Genomic DNA, 21,500 nt, shown 5'->3' on the forward strand with positions numbered 1-21,500 from the left:
CTGTTCCCGCTCGCTGAGCCCCGCCCAGCTAGGTGGGCAAGGGGGCGGGGTGCGGGGGCGCTCTGACGCGTGACGCTGGATCCCGGAAGTGACGCGCTCCTGGGGGAAAAGGTGGGGGGAGGGGGGAGGTGTCCCGGCCGGTTTGGGGGGCGCGTTGCCCGGAGACCGAAAGTTTGCGAGCCAGAACAGGCTTGGCGGCGGCCCCGGAAAGGGGGTCCAGGGGGCGGCGGCCCTGGGGATGGGGAAGGAGCAGGAGCTGCTGGAGGCGGCCCGCACCGGACACCTCCCGGCCGTGGAGAAGCTACTGTCCGGGAAGCGCCTCTCCTCGGGCTTCGGGGGCGGCGGCAGCGGGGGCTCAGGGGGAGGCAGCGGCGGCGGCGGCGGCGGCGGCGGCGGTGGTGGTCTCGGCTCCTCGAGCCATCCCCTCTCCAGCCTGCTCAGGTGGGTAACGCTACGGGGCTGGTCAGCTGCCTGGAGACCCCTCTTCCCCTGCCCGTCTCCTGGGTCCCCAGAGAGATCGGGGCTCCGGAGGCCCTGGCGGGGTGGGTTTGCGGGGTGCCCCGGGGCGAGGGCAGGCGGCCCAAGGGGCGAGGGGCGCCGGCGCGGGTCTGCGCGGCGTCAGGCTCTCCTCGTCTCGCCTAACCCGGCAGCGAAGAATGGTGGGAGTGCCCAGGTGGCAGCCTCCGCCGCATGGCACAGCCGGGCTTCACCCTCGCCCGCTGTTGGGTGCCAGCTGTTGTATCTCACAAGCCACTTTAGAGCAGAAAATATTTATATTTTAAATCTCCCTCATCTCCTGCAGAAATTCCCACGCCTTGCAGAATCTCGCAGTTCCCTTGGAGGAAATTCTCTTGATTCCCTTCTTTTGGGAACTTGGAACCTTCCACTAGGCTCTGCAGGACGTGGCTTTTGTTGTTTATATTAAAATTGCCTCTGGGTTTATCACGCTCAAAGTGTTCTTCTTTGAGCCCCTCTTGTGCTTGAAGCTTAAATTCTGGTTCCTTATAGTGAATCTCATTGGATTAGTCTGTTAAGTGGCATATGCAGGGTTCATCAGGGGGTTTATTCATCAAAAAATAAAGCTTTAGAAAGACTTGTTTAGGAGGCTGAGGGGTGCTTTAAACTTTTCCAAGGTCTGTTGTTAAAATAAACACTTGAATCTGGAGTTGTAAGGATTGAGAGAAAAAGGTCGTTTTTATGTGGCTTGGAGGGGGGATTGTAGGTGCTTTGTCAGTGTGAGTAAAATGTGTTGTTTCAGCAGCACTTTCATACCCGGTTTTCTTTTCCTTCCTTGTTCTTTTGAGGTTTTTAAGAAGTGGAAGTTCATTTAGAAATGAACTTCATTCTCTTCATTGTTCCCCATTAGTTTATGTAACTTCAATTTGAGTGAGCTTGGACCAAAAAAGCCCAAGGCTCTAATAAATTGTTAGGTATTAAGCACTGAGTGCAAACCCAGGTCTATACAGGAAGATATTAAAAAGCAGTCTAAGAGAAGAACTCCCCCAGGGGTTTCTTTCGGGGAGGCAAAAACCAGTACCATTTGCGGCAATTTCCAGCCCCTAGAACAATGCTGTCACAGTTAGTACTCAGGATTTGTTGAATAAATAAAAGTATCAATTAGGGAATGATACATTTCTACATAAACTGATGGTGGTACTCACTGTTAGTAGTTCAGAGAAATGAGACATCACTGTGGGATGAGATGGAGATCAGAGCTTCCAGGAGGAGGGGGACTTCAGCTGACTTTGCAGGATGTGAGGATTTGGGTAGGTGAGGTACTGTGAGAGCGTTCCAAGTGGGCACACCATGATCAGGGGCACTGAGGTGGGAAAGGAGACTTATTTGGTGCCAGTGGGTCACTAGAAGAACTTTCTGTCTGGAGCCTTAAGAGGTTGGGTGTGATAAAAAGAAATAATAATAATGGATGGCTATACTTCCATCTTTCAGAGTGACTTAGTCTTTATGTTTATAGTCCCATTTCCTATATCAGTGCCTGACACGTGTTCAATAAATGGACTTCGAATCCATAAATTGGGTTTTGAATATTACCTGGATTACTTTGATATTCCTGCACTTCTGATGTCTGAGAGGTGAGAGAAAGACCATACCGGTTTGGAGGTGCCTGTCTCTAATGAGCTGAATGCTACAGCATTTGGCTGTTTGCCAGAGATACCTTACCACCCACACCCCACTTAACTACCTTGTAGTTAGCAAGACTAGAAAATCTTTGTTGATTTTCTTTTTTTTTTTTTTACTTTGGGCCTCATGTTAATATGTCCAGTCTCTGTCATAAAGGGTGGATGTTGTCTCCACTCCCTTGTGTAAGAGAGCTGACTCCTTCTGACTTGCTCTTGTATCTGTTGTCGAGATGGTAGATGGCCTCAGAGCTGCTCCGGCCTCTCATCCCCGTGACTCCTAGGGGCAGAGAGGATCTGCAGGCACTAGTTACACTAGGTGTATCATTAATTAGAGGTGACTCTGATTAAACCTAGTGAAAGATTTCTGAGAAAATGAAACCATGCATTTAGATAATCCCTAGGTCAGCATGTCCTCTCTTTTTAGGTTTGGAGATAGTAGAGGGTAGGTCTCCTATGCGCACACACCCCACCTCAAGGACCCTGGGTTATTTAATGAGAGCCGTGGAATCATAGCTTCAGATTTGGCCCTTGCATTAGCTGCCATATCCTACCCCACTAGTATTGTCAATTGCAGCCTACGTTTGTCCAGCTGTTTGGAATGACCAAGTAAAGCAGGCAGGAATAGGAGCTTACAGCTGCAGTGGATATAAACGTTCTGGATCACAGGTATGTTTGTCTACTCAACTGTTTATGACCCAGCCCACCCCCCACCCCCATTCCACAAAGGCTTTGTGCTTATTCTTAAGCTACAAAATGCCTCCTCTCTCACCCATCCCTTTTCTCTTATACTGCTTGGGCTTAGGTCTTAACCTCTTAAAGCCCTCCCTAATGACCCTAATACACACAGATCTCTCAGGCTTCTACTTCTTTGGAACCCATTATCTGCAGTGAACAGTAGCGTATCAACTCATACTTTGCTTGCCTAGATTTCACAGTTTATTGCTTTACATATAGTAACCCTCACCAATTGAGAACATACCTGCTGAGAATCAGAAAGTCAGCAAAGAAGACTTCTACTAGGAAAAAAAGTTGTTATGAACTTCATGTCCTTTTGACCTTCACTTATTTACTATATACTTATTCAGAGGCAGTATAGTATTACGCTTCAGACCACTTGTTCTGGAGTCAGACTGCCTGGATTCACATTTCGCTGCTACCGCTGACTAGCTGCTTGACTTTCAGTGAATTACTCAACCACTCTGAGCCTCAATTTCTACATCTGTGAAATGGGGGGAATATTGTCTGCTTTATAGGTATTGTCTTTGTAATGTGTGGAAGAAGCTCACCACAGTTTCTGGCACATTGTAAGCGCTCACTGTTACGCTTCCCCAGTTCTGTTGAGCACGTACAGTTTTGCCATGCTGTACCTGCCACGTGCAAAGTGCCATACCAGACACGTCTTAAATGCTGTTCTTTTACTCTTGGGTATCTGTTTTCCAAGCCACGGCAGATTAGAAACAGTAAATAAGGGAGAGGCCCTGCTCAGGCAGGCACACTAATGCCATTCACCCACCAAATGTTTACCCATCATCTGCTTTGTGCTACGCCAATTGTTAGATGCACTGCAAAATTTATCTCAGGCCTGGCACATAGTAGGTAGCCTGTCAAAATTAGTCCTCTCCCAATACAAGGTCTGTTCCCTTGTAGTGTTTATAGTAGTATGATATGTCTGTGTGACAGATTGACAAAATAAGAGAAAAAGCAATAAAAGGCTAGCATAATTTTTCCCACCACCAGTAATTTGAGACTATTAACATAGATGAATATAGCCCTACACACCTGGTTAGGCCCCAAGCATCACTGCACTATAGCTTAGTGCTGTAGTATCTGTTTATTGTGACTCTTAGCCAATCAAATAAAGATTAAATTATGTTCAGTATAGCTTGTTAATGAAAGTACAAAAAATTTTAGTTTTCTATCTAAAATGATTCAAATATAATATTTGTTATTTCAAAGGACAAGCAGTAGATTTTCTAGAAAGCATAGTTGTCTAAAATGCCTTGTCCTACAGAGGTTCTGAATAGCATGGATTTTACTTTATATAATACTGTCTCATTTTCTAATTGTTGAATGGTTGCCTTTATTCTGTAGCTTGAGACAGGCTCTGTGTTCAACTTTTTTTTTTTTTTTTTTAAACACGGTATTTCTCAGCCCTGGGCACATAGTAGGGCACTCACATTTTCATGTAATGGAGAGTTTAATATGTTTATGGCTATAGTGAAAACTACTGATTTTCAGGAAAGCAACTTCTGTTTGAGAATACAGTAAGATTTGGATTAAAAGTGTTCTAACAACTAAGGGAAGAAAGTTCTGAGGAAAGGAAAAGTTAAAAGAAAACACAATTCATTAGCTTAAAACTATGAAGTGGATTATGAGCTAAATATTGATATGTGTCAATGTGAATGATGTAAAGTGAAATGCACTCCTGAGGGTTCAGAAGCACAGAGAAATAGACCAAAGGTTGTAATTGAGGAATAGATTGTGTCATAGTCTAGGAAAGTTCTATACCTGATTTCTTAAGCATGCGAAGAATGAATAAGAAAAGAAGCCAGGGCTTCCCTGGTGGCGCAGTGGTTGAGAATCTGCCTGCTAATGCAGGGGACATGGGTTCGAGCCCTGGTCTGGGAAGATCCCACATGCCGCGGAGCAGCTAGGCCCATGAGCCACAACTACTGAGCCTGCGAGTCTGGAGCCGGTGCCCCACACCAAGAGAGGCCGCGATAGTGAGAGGCCCGCGCCCTGCGATGAAGAGTGGCCCCCCGCTTGCCACAACTAGAGAAAGCCCTCGCACAGAAACCTAGACCCAAAACAGCCAAAAATAAATAAATAAATTAATTTTAAAAAAATGTATATATATATATATATATATATAGAAAAGAAAAGAAGCCAAGGAGGCTTGCTGGAGAAATCTGAAAATTTATAGACAGTAGCAATAAATTTGACTATAAACTAGAATTTTACTCTACAGTGGGTGGTGGGGAGATTATCCAAAGACAGTCATAAATTTCCCAAAGATATGAAAAGGTTCTGAAATAAGGAATGAAGAATGGAAAGTTTTGAAAATTGGATCCCATTTTGGGGACAATAACGGGTTCTCTCCACATGTCAGAAGATATGACAAAGTTATTCATTGTTTTAAAGAAAGAGGATTCCTGATGTTTATTTAAGGAATTCATACTTAAAAAAAAAAGTGATTACCCTAATGATTCTATTGAAATGGCCCCTGAGAATGGATGTGTATAGCTTGGAAATTATAGTGACATGACAGCTTTTTCTCATGCTGACCCTTTTACTTTTGCCCTCCTACTGTGCTAGATTTCTTTTGAATGTGCCTATTTTGAGCAAGATGATTTTAACATCCTGAGGAGGAGTGTAACACTGACCATGTAAGGATGTAGAATGGGAGGCCTTAGAAGCAGGAACTCATGGATTTGTGTGATCTAAGTTCCTGCTCTTCTAAGAGAATGCAAAACAAAACAACAACAAAAAACACAACTATTTACTAGGATAGCAGTTTTCTGGATCTTCCACTAAACCTTCTTAATTCATTAAAAATGTTTTTTAAAGAACTTCTTAAAATACTTAAGTATAATTTTATTGGGATGGCAACCCTTTTCCTTTCATTTGGAGTTGCTGTACATTTTTGCTTTTTCAAAAGCAGAACGTGGTCCCCCTGTTAAAAAACAAAACAAGGTGGCATGCCTGGGAATGACTGCAGCGTGGTTACTTTATATCTAAACATCTAGAGCATTCCTAATGTTAAACTGAGTAAGGCATCTGCTGGTAGTAAAAGATAATTTAACAGAAGTTTGTTAAGTCAGCGATCTCCCTTTTCCTTAATTCTCTGATTGAAGTTCAGTTTTGAAAAAAAAATTTAAAAAATGAATCTATTTTATAAGTATAATTTATTTATTTATTTATATTTTGGCTGCACCGGGTCTTAGTTGCGGCATGCAGGATCTTCGTTGTGGCATGCGGGATCTTTTTTAGTTGCAGCATGCAAACTCTTAGTTGCGGCATGCGTGTGGGATCTAGTTCCCTGATCAGGGATTGAACCTGGGCCCCCTGCATTGGGAGCACAGAGTCTTACCTACTGGACCACCAGGGAAGTCCCTGAAGTTCCTTTTTGAGTGTCTTAGTTACAAAAATTAGAGAGGGGAAACAGTGAAACAATCCTGTGAAGAATTTGGTTTGTATCTAGTCAGCTTCAACATGTTCACTTGTCCTGGGAGGTTCTGGTCCCAGTGAAAGTTGCATCTTTGGCCAGAAAAATCCCTTTGAAGGTTCTTCCCCGTACCCCTCACCCTCCTTGGTTTGTTCACCTCAAACAGCTATGAATTTTGGTTTGCAAAAGGAAGTCAAGGCTATTTCTGCCCTAGTCTTCAGTAGGGAAAGTAAATTACTGGGTTTTATAGCCCAGAGACACCAAGGAAGCCCCAAAAGTAGATAGTGGAGAGTTTGTTCTTGGAAATGTCGGGCTGTCCTGTGGGCAGGAACTGGGTCTCTTCTGGAGAGCCCTCAGAAAATGTTCCCCACACCGATTTCCAAAGGATTACTGGGAGATTTTTTGTGGTATAGAAAATTATATTGTTACATTCATAGAACATCTTCAAATAACTTTGGTGTGGTTAGAGTTAATGGTAGTAATACTAGAAATTATATGGTATGGCTTCATATTTATCCTTTCTCAGTAATTTGTAGATCAAGTTTGTTTAGTTTACAAATCAAAAAAGGGTTTTTAGAACGTCAGTTGTCTCTGCTTTACTTGTGATGTTCTTACCACTATTAAAAACGGTGGAGATGGTCCAGGAAGCAGAACAGCCCTCTGGCTTACTTAACTGGTGAGAGTATAGCATGGCTGCTAAGGGTCAGGCTCTGATCCATCTCTGCCTGTGACTTAGGCAAGTTACATAACCTCTCTGAGCATCTGTGTCTTCATATATATAATGGGCCTAGGATAGTACCTACCTCCTGAGGCAGCATCCCATGAGTTAAGATGTGTAAGACACATAATGCCTGGCACATGCCAAGGGCTTGGTGAACCTGGGCTACTACAGTTATCTGAAGGGAGCCCAGTGCTCGCCACCTTTGATGAATCTGGAATGATAATCCTGTTTGTTAAGGACATGTGTTTTTTATGTTCCCATTAAAAAATTTATAATTATGATAGCAGAGGCTCCCAACATTTTCAAATATGAGTCCCATTTTTAAAAGCCTGAAAATGGTAATGGTGGCAAAGTTACAAACTGATAAATGTTCACAATCTATTGTCTGAAATCTTGCGGTTTAGAATCCAGAATTTTAGAGTTGCTGGAGGGTGATACTGAGCTCCTACTGGGATCTGGGGCAGCACTCTGAAACATTACATTTTGGAGTGAAACCTGTTAATATTCACACTAAATGGGATAAATATGAAGCAGCTCCATATCAGTTTTGCACCTAACCAAGTCTGCCGCTAGCTTTTGAAAATTTATTTTCATAACTTTTTGGATTCCTGAATTGTAGATAAGGGATTATGGACTTCTGCCTTTATTATAGAAAAATTGCTAGACACATAAAAGCACAAAGAAGAAAATAAAATCATCTATAGTTCTACCACCTACAGAAATTAACTGTTGCAATTTTGGTGTACATACTTTGGTCTTTTTTCTATGCAAACTTTTTTTTTTTTCTTCCAAACAGACAATGTTCTATAGGTACTTTGTCTCAAATTTCTCCTTGGTATATGGTGAACATTTTCCCCATCATTTTCTATTCCCCTCAACCTCATTTTAAATGGGTAAGTGGTATTCCATAGTGTGTATGAACTGTAATTTATTTAATCCCTTCCCTACCATTAGACATGAGTTTGATTTTAGTTTTCTGCTGTTGGAACAACACTGTGATGTACATCCTTGTAGATAAGTTTTTGTGCGTGCTCGTGCTTATGACATTTTATATACTCAGTAGGCTAGTAGATGTAATTTGAGTATTTAACCATTGCAAAAATCACATATGTGCAGTTGAATTTGAGGACTCACAGTAATTCTAAGGCCCCTTACATCTCCTGGGTCCTTCTGATTGGAAAGTAATGTACTGATCTGTGGCTGCTAAATGCTACTTATATTTAGAAAGTTACCTTTGTGCAGGCACAGGATTTTTATTAGTCAGGTTGGGGCCTCTTGGGTCCTTCTTCAGAGGCAAAATGTTTAGAAGAGGGCCATTAATAATACAAATGTGTGGAGCAATATGTTTCAAGCAGAATGAGACAGAATCCATTTTGTTTTTGCCTTTTGTTGTTCTAGCTTTTATTGTGGGAAATTTCAAACATATAGAAGTCAAGAGAATAAAATAATGAATCCTCACATACCTTAAGTAACCATAAAACAATTATCAGCTTATGGCAAATTTTGTTTCTTTTTATCATCATCCCCCCCAACTCAATTATTTTGAAGAAAACCTATATATCATTTAAGTGTGTCTCTCTAAAAGATAAGGACTTGTTAAAAAATATTAAAAATACCATTATCACACCTGAAAATGGCAATTCCTTGAAGCCATCAAGTGTTTAGTTAGTCAGGGTTCAAATTTCCATATGGTCTAAAATATTTTATTATTTATTTTTTAATTTATTTTGGCCACGTAGCTTGTGGGATCTTAGTTCCCTGACCAGGGATTGAACCCAGGCCCTCAGCAGTGAGAGTGTGGAGTCCTAACCACTGGACCACCAGGGAATTCCCCAAAATATTTTATTTTATATTTTATAGTTGGTTTGTTCAAATCTGTGTTCAAACAAGGTCCATACATTGCATTTGGTTGGTATGTCTCGTAAGTCTCTTTAAATCTGTGGCTTTCATCTCTGTCATTTTTTCATTCCAGTTTATTTGTTGAAGAAAAAAAGGTCATTTGCCCCGTTTCCCAGAGTCTGGGTTTCGCTGATTGCATCTCTGAGGTATCATTCAACATGTTCATCTGTCCCCTGTATTTCCTGTGGGCTGGAAATCAGATCTAGGCTTGGTCTGATTCAGGTTCAGATTTTCTGGCAGGATTTCTTTCTAGGGGATGTTGTGTACGTCCTTCTGTTTAGTCTTCTTTTTTGTGATGTCGGCAGCCATTGACGATCACGGTCTAAAGCCATGATTTAGAGTTTGCAAAATGGTGATTTTTCATTTCTATTTTACCTTCTTCATTTATTAACTGGAATACTTTTTGGAGAGAAACTTTATAGAGAAACCTCATGTTATTAACTACTTGGTTACCTTGAGGTAGAGTTTGTGTAGGAAAGATGGATTAAATGCTTGATTCTTTCCCCTTATTTACCAGTTTTCAGATCAAGTTGGTTTCCTAGTAGTCTTCAGAGGTGTCCAATGAGTTTCTTGTGAATAATCATTATGAATTTGTAATTTTTTTTTTTTTTTTTTTTTTTTTTTTTTGCGGTACGTGGGCCTCTCACTGTTGTGGCCTCTCCCATTGCGGAGCACAGGCTCCGGACGCGCAGGCTCAGCGGCCATGGCTTACGGGCCCAGCCGCTCCACGGCACGTGGGATCTTCCTGGACCGGGACACGAACCCGTGTCCCCTGCATCGGCAGGCGGGCTCTCAACCACTGCGCCACCAGGGAAGCCCTGAACTAGTACTTTTAAGCTTATTTGTGCTTCAATAATAACCTTTCTAAAATGTGCTCTGAGACATTTAGACTTTGACAGTTTTACTTTACTATGTAGAGCAGTTGAACTGGTTTGTAATGAAGTGTTGTTTGTATTTGTGTATTTTAATTGAGTGCTATTTCTACTCAGAGTCCTCCAGTTTGTGCTGCTTCTTCTGGTCACTTGCAAATCAAGAATTCTAATCTTCCAGAGTCCGGATTAGTTCAGCTGGCTTTTAATTTTTTAAGTTTCCTGCTGGCCATACATGGCCCTATAGGTAACAAAGCCTTAAAAAGATACTCTAGAGACTTTAGTAACCAAATTTCTTTAGATTATAATTATGGAAAACCCACTAAAAATGGTGTTTTCCCACCAGGTTTATGGGGTGGCTCTAGATAAGAATCTAGGTGTGTCAAAGTGAGTTGTTACTTATTCAGTCTCATATGTTACTCTGAATATGTTTCATGGTGTCACACTTTTTACATAAACATTGAAGAGTCAGTTGAATTGTCTTTCGTTAAGTATACTAAGCATAGGTCTCTGTCTCATTATTGACTTCTGAGCTATTGCATTCAGAGCTCCCACTCACAGGTCCGATCTTGAGTTCCTGTTCTGCCATCTGTATATTTTCTTTTCTTGGTTTGGAGCTCAACTATATATGAAAGTATTTCTCTTTGTTTTATTTTATCCATTGGTTTATGTGTTTGGAGTGGCGGTGGGAGGACTGGGTCAGGGTCCTTCTGCTTTGGCTCAGATTCCCCCCCTTGACCAGCCAGATGTACAAATGCTACACCTGTAGTGTCAATTTAAAAGTGATAAAAGCAGCACATGGAACCACTTATTTGTTTCTTTTTGACAGTTGTTGGGACAGTAAGCGTTCTACTTCAGAGAGATCTTGGCCTCTATTAGGTAATGACAGCATCCAGCTCCATCTTACTCCACAGCACTTTCATGTTGGCCTCTCAGATTGTTTAAAGAGCATTATCATGAGTTAAGATGAAAAATGAAAATAAAAACAAGAGAAGAAATATGTTGGACTTTACTGAGAAAGGAAAATGTATCTTTTTTCTTTTTTTTTTTTCGGTACGCGGGCCTCTCACTGTTGTGGCCTCTCCTGTTGCGGAGCACAGACTCCGGATGCACAGGCTCAGCGGCCATGGCTCACGGCCTAGCCGCTCCGCGGCATGTGGGATCTTCCTGGACCGGGGCACGAACCCCCGTCCCCTGCATCGGCAGGCGGACTCTTAACCACTGCGCCACCAGGGAAGCCCGGAAAATGTATCTTAAAACATGGAGTTCACACTGTTGAGTTGGATGGTGCGTAATTCTTGCAACACCGAGGCTGTGCCTCTGCCTCCACGTGATGGGGTCTGTCCTCTGTCGGGGCTGCACACTGGCTTATCCCTGCCAGTGAGGACTCGATGTGACTGGAAAAGCAGCTCCAAATGTATGTCCCACTAATAATAGTACCAGTAGTCAGCATTTATTGACCATTCACTGATATTGGATTAGTAGCCTTAATTTGCAGGGCATTATTAAGTGCTTGTCCTTACTAAGATTAAGAAAGTAAATTTTTTTATTATTGTCCCTCCTTTTATTGAATTTGTGACTTTCAGCTTTGCTTGTGTATAGTCAGATCTCCTAATTACAATTCTTTTCAGTCATAGTGAAAGCTTAAAGTCTCAGGGAATTTAATTTTCTTAATTAAAAAAAATTGGAGGGGACTTCCCTGGTGGCGCAGTGGTTAAGAATCCGCCTGCCAGTGCAGGGGACACGGGTTCGAGCCCTGGTCCGGGAAGATCCCACATGCCGTGGAGCAACTAAGCCTGTGCGCCACAACTACTGAGCCTGCGCTCTAGAGCCCGCAAGCCACAACTACTGAGCCCATGAGCTACAATCACTGAAGCCCACGCACCTAGAGCCCGTGCTCCGCAATGAGAGAAGCCACCGCAATGAGAAGCCTATGCATCACAACGAAGAGTAGCCCCCGCTCGCCGCAACTAGAGAAAGCCCGCGCGCAACAACGAAAACCCAACACTGCCAAAAATAAATAAATAATAAAATAAATTTTTAAAATAAATAAAGGTGAAAAATGCACTCAATGAAACAAATTAAAAAAAAATTGGAAACTCTCTCTTCTTACCTGTGAAAAAGTAGACAGTGGTGCTATTACTTGAGGTATCAGATACTTAGAAAACACAAGCTAGTGTATTTGGAGATGGTGCTTTATTTAACCTTAGGAGGACCCTTCTTAAAGGGAGTTTCTGCCTGTACCCCAGCCCTTTTTGTCTGAGTGAACCAACCTGTTGACTTTGTTTTCCTTTCACCTGAATAAGCCTTCATTGTGATTTTCTTTTCAGTTTCCTTTAAACACAATCCATTTCTCAAGTTATTTTTCCTTTTGAATTATAATTGAGACCTACTTCTAAGAAGTCCAATGGCCAGAAGAGCTTTCAAAACAGATCATTTCAAAAGGGCTGTTTACCTGGAAAATTCTTTCTGGGGCTTGTTTTTAGATCTTTAGCTCTTTGCTGGGCCTGGAGAGGAGCCTGGTCCTGGCTTTGTTCATAACTGTTGGTGTCATGTTCCTTCCTCCTCCTATGATCCAGTTTGATTCTGGATCCTGGTTCGGTTCACCTGCCTGATTCTTGCTTCTTCAGGTTGCCCCACAGCCCTGATAAAACTTCAGCAAAAGCCCAGCTTAGATTGCAGTATTTGAGGTAATTCACTCACAAGTTAGTTCACAGCAGCTCAGAGCTGTCACTACAGACTCTGTGGTAGGTTGGGATGTACACGTTGTTGGGGAAGAGTTTTACTTCTTGAGCACTTAATACTTTCCTCTGTCTGTACCCAGAACTTTACATCTATATTTTCTCAGTCTATCTTCACAGCATACCTGCTAGCTAATTGTTATTATCCTCATTTTACAGATGAAGAAACAAAGGTTCAGGGAGAGGTTAAAGTGACCAGCTCAGGGCCACATGGAGGAGGGCAGAGCCAGGAGTCTGACTCCCCAAACTTTTGCTCGTAAAGCATTGCGTTTGACCATTTGGAGAACTGTGTCTTTGGATGAAATTCAAACCACCCCTTACTATATGCTTAGGTAAAATTTTACCCCCAAAATTAGGGATTTATTTTAATTTAATAGTTGCTTTGATAACACTTTGTGCCATCCACAGTTCTTAAGCACTTTACAAATATTAGCTCATTTCATCCTCATAACAACACTTTGGGGAGGGCACAAGTAGTATTGCTGTCTTACTGATGAGGAAACCAAAGCCCGGAGCCATCAAATAACTTGCCCACTGTAGTAAGCTGGGAAGTGCTGAGGCTTGGTTCCAAGCCCAGGCAGACTGTCTCCAGAGTCCTTAGTCTTAGCTTTTTTGCAACTGGGGATTGTTCCTTTTATTAAGAGTGTAATACAAAATCCCTTTGGAACACTTTGACTACATAATGTGAGAAGCTTATTTTTTAAATCATTGACAATTTCCTTGGAATATAAGAAAGTTAGACAAGGGGAATGTCTTTAAACTTATGCCAAATAATATATTAGTTTAGAGGATATAGGGGAAGCCGTGCAGCTCATGAAGAGGAAAAAGCCTCCCTTATTCTCAAACTTCCTCAAACTTTTCTTCTAGAAAATTCTCACCTTCCTCTCAAGCAGGTTAATGCTTTCATGAATTTCACCTCTGGGAAAATTCAGTACCCTCTCCTCCCCCACCAGATTTTAAAGTGATAAAGATTTGTTTTGGACACATGCTTGCCGGAGGTACCACAGAGGCCAAAGGGTGTGCAAGGGAAGTAAATCTAAACAATTGGCAAGAAACTAGAGGCCTGTGTATTTGAAATTATTTCTAGCTATTGCTACCCATTCTGCTTTTTTACAATTCCTTCCCCTTCCCCTGCCTCATTAGTGGTTTATGACCATATTTTACATTCCCAAACAATAATTAGTCTGTCCATAAAATGACTTTCAGAGAGTATTGTCTGGCTGGTTCAAATGATTGTTGATAGTAGTTTGAAGCCTAGAATTATGGGACAGGAAATGTTACTTCCATAATCCTTGGTGCTTTAATCTTCACAATCCTGTGATGTTGGTATTCGTGACCATTTTACTGATGAGAAAGGTTAAAGTGACTTGCCCAGGACCGAGATTTTCCATTTGCAAGGCCTGTAGAGTCTATTTTATGTGGAGATCATGGCTGCCAAGAAGACGTCTGAGTCCCCAGGTTGTAGAAGTAGAAGGAAAAGATAGTATTCTAGCTGAGTAGTTCTGAAAACACCTCTGGGTCCTATATGCTTAGCAGTAATAGAATACTCTTATTACTTTTTATCTGTTACAAATGAAAATATCTCAGATGTTGAAATCGGCAGAGATTCCAGATTCGTTACTTTTTAATCTGTTGCTATCTCCATTATTATATGTTTAAGAACTCGGCTGGAGAATAGTTTTCTTGCTAGTCAGTCTTAACCAGCAGCCTTTTCGCTGTCTTTAGCAGACCCAGAGCAGACTTTCAGAAAGGCTTTTAAGTAAATGATCGAGGGTTTAGTGTTTCACTTTAAAGTTTAACAGTTTTTTCTTTCTTGGAGAGTGTATACAAAATCAGGATCCAGTACTTTTACTTAAGTTTTTTCAACCAACTTAAGTTTTTTCAGCTGTCTTTTTAAAAATGTCTTTTCTTTAACCATCATGATCTGTTAGACTCTTTGTCTTTAGTTACCATCATTTCTGTTTCCCTCACTTTTTAATATTTACTCTTTAGTCAACTATATATCTGAAAAAATGTGATTATATAATAACGTAATAACCACCATTATTGCCGTGTGTGTGTGTGTGTGTGTGTGTTTGAACACTTCCTATTGCTCAAGGTATTATCTGATTTCCTTCTGGTGATGAAATAATGAAGTCACTGGCTGACTTCATGTGATGAATCTGGCTGGCATCAGGTTTCCTCATTACCCGGTACTGGGACTTGCAAGATTTTGACACCTGTAGGCTTAACCTTCTGGTTTTTAACATTGTTTTGATTGTGTTTCACATTCGTTTTAATGTGTTTAATTTGTTTCTCATTGCCCACTTAGTATTCATACTTATACTAGTCACTTAGGATTGGTCTTTTGGTTCGTGTGGCCATCTGGGATTGAGTGGAACAAAATCTAAATCTTGTCTTTCCTTCCTTCACTGATTTTGATGTTAGCCTTTTATTTGATCTGTAGATACCCAGACAAAATCTTTAAATTAAGCCTTAAGTTCTTCTTGTCTGTAGAGTTGGTCCAGGACTATCTGGAACCCTGGGGTCTGGAAAGCACATAGGTCTCTTAGTTTTACCCTTTAGTCAGCCTCTCCATGCTTGAACTCTGAAGGGAAGAGGATGAGGGTTAGACAGAAAAATCAGTCTACAGGGAACATGGTCTGCAGGAACCTTCCTCCTTCAGGGTGCATGCTGCCTCTGGGGAAGGGCATGGGAGAGCAGGCCCCCAGGGGCCTTCCACCTAGAATTACCTCAGCCATTCTCTAGCTGTATGATCTTGGCAATATTTTTTTTTCTTTCTTTTTTTTTTGCGGTACGCGGGCCTCTCACTGTTGTGGCCTCTCCCGTCGCAGAGCACAGGCTCCAGACGCGCAGGCTCAGCGGCCATGGCTCACGGGCCCAGCCGCTCCGTGGCATGTGGGATCCTCCCGGACCGGGGCACGAACCCGTGTCCCCTGCATCGGCAGACGGACTCTCCACCACTGCACCACCAGGGAAGCCCTTGGCAATATTTTTTACTTCTCCTGCACCTCAGTTTCCCATCCATAAAAAAAAAGGGGTGGGGCAGTGTTTGTAGCGTTTCCTGACAGAGGTCCCAAGGAAGGTGCATCAGCACGTCTTAAAGCAGCTGCAGAGACAGACTGGGGAAAGGACCTACTGCTTACTGTACTCTTACTGTGTGCCAGGAACCATGTGGCTTTTTCTACACCTTGTCCCACACGGTGGCTCAGGAGAGGAAGAAGCCTGTCGCCTCAACTCTGTGAGTGTGCAAGCAGGCCATTGCTCTTTTTGCCCTTGAAGCTTTCGTAAACAACTACATTCCTGTATGTCAAGCATACTGCTGTAGGAGATACTTAGGAATATGAAATTGGTCAGTTTCCTTAAGAAATTGACTTGATTAGAGTGATGATAAAATGGCCCCATGATCTCCTCAGAGAAATCGTTGATTCCAGCACTGGGGCAGGGAAAATAAAAAAAGACGAATATGTCAAAAGAACACAGAAGCCAACCTGAAAGAGCTCTCAATGGCCAAAGTTGGAACAATTTGAACAGCAAAATAAAAAGCAATAGTAATGGATTATAAGCCAAAGAATAAAATAAACATCTATGAGTTAATGATATAAATGATTGAATAAATAAGTAAATGGGAGAGAAGAGATAGCTCTTCTTTTCAGAAGAATTCCAGTTAATAAATGTAGAAGGAATGAGAGGAATAGAAAATCACCATTAGCACACCACAGTAATAATTGCTGCAGGCAAGATCTACCAATGAAGGCTAAAATTAGTTTGTGACAGTTTAAGGAGAAACAGAATATTAGCATGGCCTTAAGGCATCTTCCAAAAATATTTATTAATTACTGTGGTGGTTTCAAACCATGTCCACATATTCTTTGAAACTCTCCTCTCCTGGGGATGGAGTTTAATTCCCCTTCTCCTGAGTGTGGGCTGGTCTTAGAGACTGGCTTCCAAATAATAGAGTATGGAAAGGGAAAACAGTGACTTTACAGTGGAAGAACTTGGCAGACACCACCTTAACCAAGAGGTCAAGGTTAACATTTTTAGTCATGTTGATGTCACTTACCCCCTGATAGGATGTGATGAGAAGGGCACTTCACCTCTTACGTTCTTACCCCAAAATCCATAATTATGGGAAAACAGACAAACTCAAACTGAAGAGCATTCAACAAGATACCTGACTAGTATTTTTTAAAAGTGACAGGGCTGTGAAAGACAAGGAAAGCCTGAGGAACCATTACAGAATGGAGACTAAGGAATTATGCCTACAAATGTAAAGTGGACCAGAAAAAGGGCATGAGTGTAAAAACATTATAAATCAACTATACTTCCAAAAAAAAAATTAAAATAAACAAAACTGGGGAAGTCTGAATAAAGTCTGTAGTTTAGTTAATAGTATTGTACCAGTGTTACTTTCTTAAGTTTGGATCAATGTGCCGTGGTTATGTAAGATGATAACATAAGGGGAAGCTGGGTGAAAGGTACACAAGAACTCTGTACTATCTTTGCAGCTCTTCTGTAAGCCTAAAATTATGTCAGAATAAAAAGTAAACACACAAGTGCCATGTCAGGTAGTGGCTCTGAAGTCAAGTTCTCTGGGTTCAAATCTTGCCTTTGCCACCTACCAACTGAGAGAAAATAGACAACTTTCTTAATTTCTTGGCCTCAGTTTCCTCATCTCTAATAATAATATCTCCCATATAATAAGACTGAGTGAAGATTAAATGAAGTTATGCATGTAAAGTACTTAGAACAGTGGCTGGAACATAGTAATGGCAGCTGCCAATATTAATATTTATAAAGAGGAAGTCCAACCACCTTTTAGGTACTTGACTGTTTAGCCGTGGATGTAGATAGTTGGTGCTAACGGAGGTTGGAAGAAGAGAAGATGGTAATGGCCTAGGGTGGTCTGGAGATCCCTCCCCACCACTCCGTATACCCCTAGGATGCTGGCTTGATCATGTTTAGACTTTAGGCCTGAGAGAGAGCGAGAGAGTGTGAGATTGAGAGTAAGATGACACTTCAAAAAATTGTTTTAGTCCCAACAGGATTGTAGCTATACTTTGAGTGTTTGTTGATTGAGAAACTATGTTATAACAGAGTGACTCTAAAGTTAGTAACACTCTGAAATTAATGTGTTTTATTAAATATGGTAGCTTCTCTGTACCTTTGAGACATTGTGATACGTACGTGCATGTGAGACATTTATCCTGCCTGCTTCCAATGCCTGGTGTACAAATGCATTTGCTGACCCTTTATGATAACACTGTAGCCCTGGGGCTAAGAATCACTGCTGTGGGTGACCAGGAGCTTTCAGTGTGCAAACGTGCTTTGACTTCATGCCTCATCTTTGAGGCTGTCTTCCATCATAGGGAGAGTGTGTACTTCCTTTATTAGTTAAAAAAAGTTATTGAAGTATAATTTACCTACAGTGAATGCACGGATAGTAAGTGTACAGAGCAATGTGTTTTACCTAGTATACATCTGTGTACTCATCACCAAGATCAAGACATAGAACGTCTCCGGTACTCCGAAAGGCTCTCATGTCACCTCCCAGCCAAAAATGCCCCTCCTTGCGGTAACTACCATTCTGGCCTTTATCACCATAGGTTTTTGCCTGGGAATGTGTTTCCTTTTCTCCACCATACACCCAGGCCCATGGGGTACGGCGGGGTGGGAGCAGAGGTGGGTCTATATGTGCCGAATACTATACTCGACACGTTCCCAGACTTAAATAAATTCTCCCATAAAACCACAGACCTGGGCTTATGTTACTTATCTAAATTCAGTCTCATATCTCACTGACTGCAGAGTCCATGTTTTTTCCATTGTACCATGCTCTGTGCCTTCAGCTGACATTTACCATAATAATTATCATCATCATTAATGAGAAGTCACCTTAGTAGTTCCCCCGCCCACCCTACCCCCCAGTAGCTTACATGTGTAACTCTCTAGTAGGGGAAGTTGTGCTGATTTGGAACCAAAGGATGATGGCTCTTCATTTAATGAGTCCCAGGCCTTGTGTGAGCCAGTGGAATTAGAGAGAAAGAAAGGCTCGGTCCCAGCCTTCTAATCTTCGAACGAGGGAGACAGATAGGAGGTGTTGAGTGCTATGAAGCAGGGATGCTGGAGGATCATGGAGGAACCAAGGGACAGGGGGAGGGTGAGGAGGGCACTCCAAGTGTGTGAGGGAAGTGCTCCTCCTTGAAGAAGTGACATCTGAGTGGCACATTAGAGATAATAGGAGCTGCGCAGGCAAAGAAGGAGAAAGTGAGGACTCATCCAAGCTGGAGAGAGAGTGCACAGCATGTGCAAAGGATGGAGAAAACTGCAGGTGATTGTCTGGTGTGAGGGTGGAGGCGGGGTGCTGGGACTGGGGAGAGATGGGCTTGGAGTAGCAGGCAGAGGCGAGACCGTCAGGCCCACGTTCAGGACTTGGATTTTACACCGAAGGTAATGATGGATTTGCAGTCTCTATAGGTCACTTCAGATTTCTGGGACGTGGATGGGAGGGGTCGAAATTGATTAGGCGTGTAAAGCTATTAGGACTAGTAACAGTGGGCATGGAGAGGAGGCCCGACTGGAAAGATATTCAGAAGGTGCAAGGAACAGGACTTGGCAGTTGATTTACAAGCAAGAGGTTGAAATCTCTTATGACTAAATAGGATTTTACAATGTAAAATAAGAAAGTGGAATTTTTAGGACTGTATTTTCGTAAGTCATAACTGAAATGAAATACTTTTTTCCCTCTTCAGCAGAAGGGAAGTGTTTGCTTTAGAACAGCCCCATTACTTATTTCTGTGTGCATAGGCATTTGTAGATGAAGGCCTAGAGTTGTATGATAATTTTTTAAAAATCGGGCAGATAAATCAGTCTTTTGGTTTGTTTTAATCGTCCTTTGTTTGTTGCGGTGAAAGCTAAAGCTCCAAATGGGTATTCCCACAGAGAAGACCCGTGGACCCTTGAACCTAGGGGTAACTAGTGATATGGCAAGCAGGAAAAGACTTCTTACTCCTTTCAGGTTATTTATTTACTGAGATGTGTACAGAAAGCCAAACCGGCACTTCTTGCAGAGTGGTGTATAGATTTGATTCTAAGGTTTTTATAAAGTTTAATGCTAACCCTGTCTTTGCTTTGACCTGTGATATGCTGGAATAAGCTCCTTCGATGTGCACAGGATAGCAGTGAGGGGGATCCTTAACCCACAGGGCTGTTATCTAGGGCCTAGCACTTCCTCACAAACAGTTCTGGTCCTTAGCTATGAGAATACGTCCTTGTGAAGCTCAAGGACCATGTACATAGGACTGGAAATTTCTAGAAAAGGCAAAACAAGCTGTCTGGGCTTTGTGATTGGCAATGTCTGGAGTCCTAACCCTGAATGGTCATTAAGAAACCCAAACCACACCCTTTCTGCTGAGAGGAAGCTTTTCTCTCCAGTCAGCCAAAATTCAGTTATCTGCCAGCCCCAGCTCCAAATTTCCTGTTACTATAAATCTCTGACAGATTAGAATGAAGGATGGTGGTATGTGGGATGGAGAATCCTCATTCAAATGAGTAGAAGAGAAATGGCAGTTTGGCTACAGAGTCATATATAACAAAATGCAAAATATATTTCTTGCCCCTGGAATCTCTCTATGCAGTGTTCTGAGTCGCCACGGAATCTCTGCTGTTCCAGTTTTTAGGTGGTGCCCAGGGACTGTTTATGCTTTTACAGCAATGCAATTTCTTGTTCACCCAGGGATGTTCAATTCAGCTTTAAGTTGTGAGTAAAAAAAGCGTGCTGGGGCTTCCCTGGTGGCGCAGTGGTTGAGAGTCCACCTGCCGATGCAGCGGACACAGGTTTGTGCCCCGGTCCGGGAGGATCCCACATGCCGCGGAGCGGCTGGGCCCGTGAGCCATGGCCGCTGAGCCTGTGCGTCCGGAGCCTGTGCTCCGCAACGGGAGAGGCCCACAACAGTGAGAGGCCCGCGTACCGCAAAAAAAAACAAAAACAAACAAACAAACTAAAAAGCGTGCTGGGTGAGTGACAATTTATGAAAGCCGCCAGGTATTACCTCAGTTCAGTGTTGTGATGAAATCAAACATTTATGCTAATCTGCCACCTTTATTGATGTGCATGATCATTATTGTGCTGCATGGTAATTAGGTAAGCAATTCACATAAGTGACTATAATTAGTATTAATTTTTACATGGCTGAATCATAATTTCACAGTTTCTTGTTTACTAATTTGTTGTTCTCCGGTATCTATAATTAGCATCAGTGTCAGCATTTTCGGGTGATACGCGTGTAGTCTGATCCTTATCACTGGTGTGCTCTGGTTCCCCTGTGTTTAAACATAAAACAGAGAGCCCCTTGGAGGGAGAGGGTGGTCCTCAGCCCCATTTTCTCTCCCCGGCCTGATCTCAACCTCAGAGCAGCTCCTGCGGCTTCTCCCTGATCCCAGGTGTTCTGGGAGTCTGGGGTCTTCAGGGAGGCGGGGCTCCAGACTCTGGGTAGTTTGCCCAGGGGTGGGAGAGCCCCCTTCACCTCTGAGAGGAGTTGACAACACATTTTATTAAAGAGTAGTAATTGAAATAACTGAAAATCTCTCACCTAGCACATAGTAAGGATTTAATAGACAGTTATTTTTTAGAACTACCTTATTCTACTGCAAAGATGATTTTAGATTAGAAAGATGTATACTAGTAAGAATACTTTGATATCTTGGTTAGAGGATCATTGAAAACAATACATTTGGGATGGATTGAGAAACAGAATTAGTTCTGAGTGACTTGTTTGACCTGCTTTTGTGTATCTGTATGGTATGTAGGGATGGGTGGTTCCGTTTTTTTTTCTTTTTTTTGCGGTACGCGGGCCTCTCACTGTTGTGGCCTCTCCCGTTGCGGAGCACAGGCTCCGGATGCGCAGGCTCAGCGGCCATGGCTCACGGGCCCAGCCGCTCCGCGGCATGTGGGATCTTCCCGGACCG

General features: G+C 42.4%; 1 protein-coding gene across 4 annotated transcripts in view; it reads left to right on the plus strand.

The window, feature by feature from the left end:
* The first annotated feature begins 152 nt into the window (after window positions 1–152).
* ANKS1A (ankyrin repeat and sterile alpha motif domain containing 1A) overlaps window positions 153–21,500 on the plus strand; it is a 200,330-nt gene continuing 178,982 nt past the window's right edge. For all 4 annotated transcript variants that reach the window (XM_024121998.2, XM_055080219.1, XM_055080220.1 and 1 more), the window contains exon 1: window positions 153–441. In XM_024121998.2, coding sequence (XP_023977766.1) covers window positions 239–441 — 203 coding nt within the window. In that variant the 5' untranslated portion in view covers window positions 153–238. The remainder of the gene's footprint in view (window positions 442–21,500) is intronic.

Source organism: Physeter macrocephalus, chromosome 18, assembly GCF_002837175.3.
Source record: "Physeter macrocephalus isolate SW-GA chromosome 18, ASM283717v5, whole genome shotgun sequence".
NCBI classification, from domain to species: Eukaryota; Metazoa; Chordata; class Mammalia; order Artiodactyla; family Physeteridae; genus Physeter; species Physeter macrocephalus.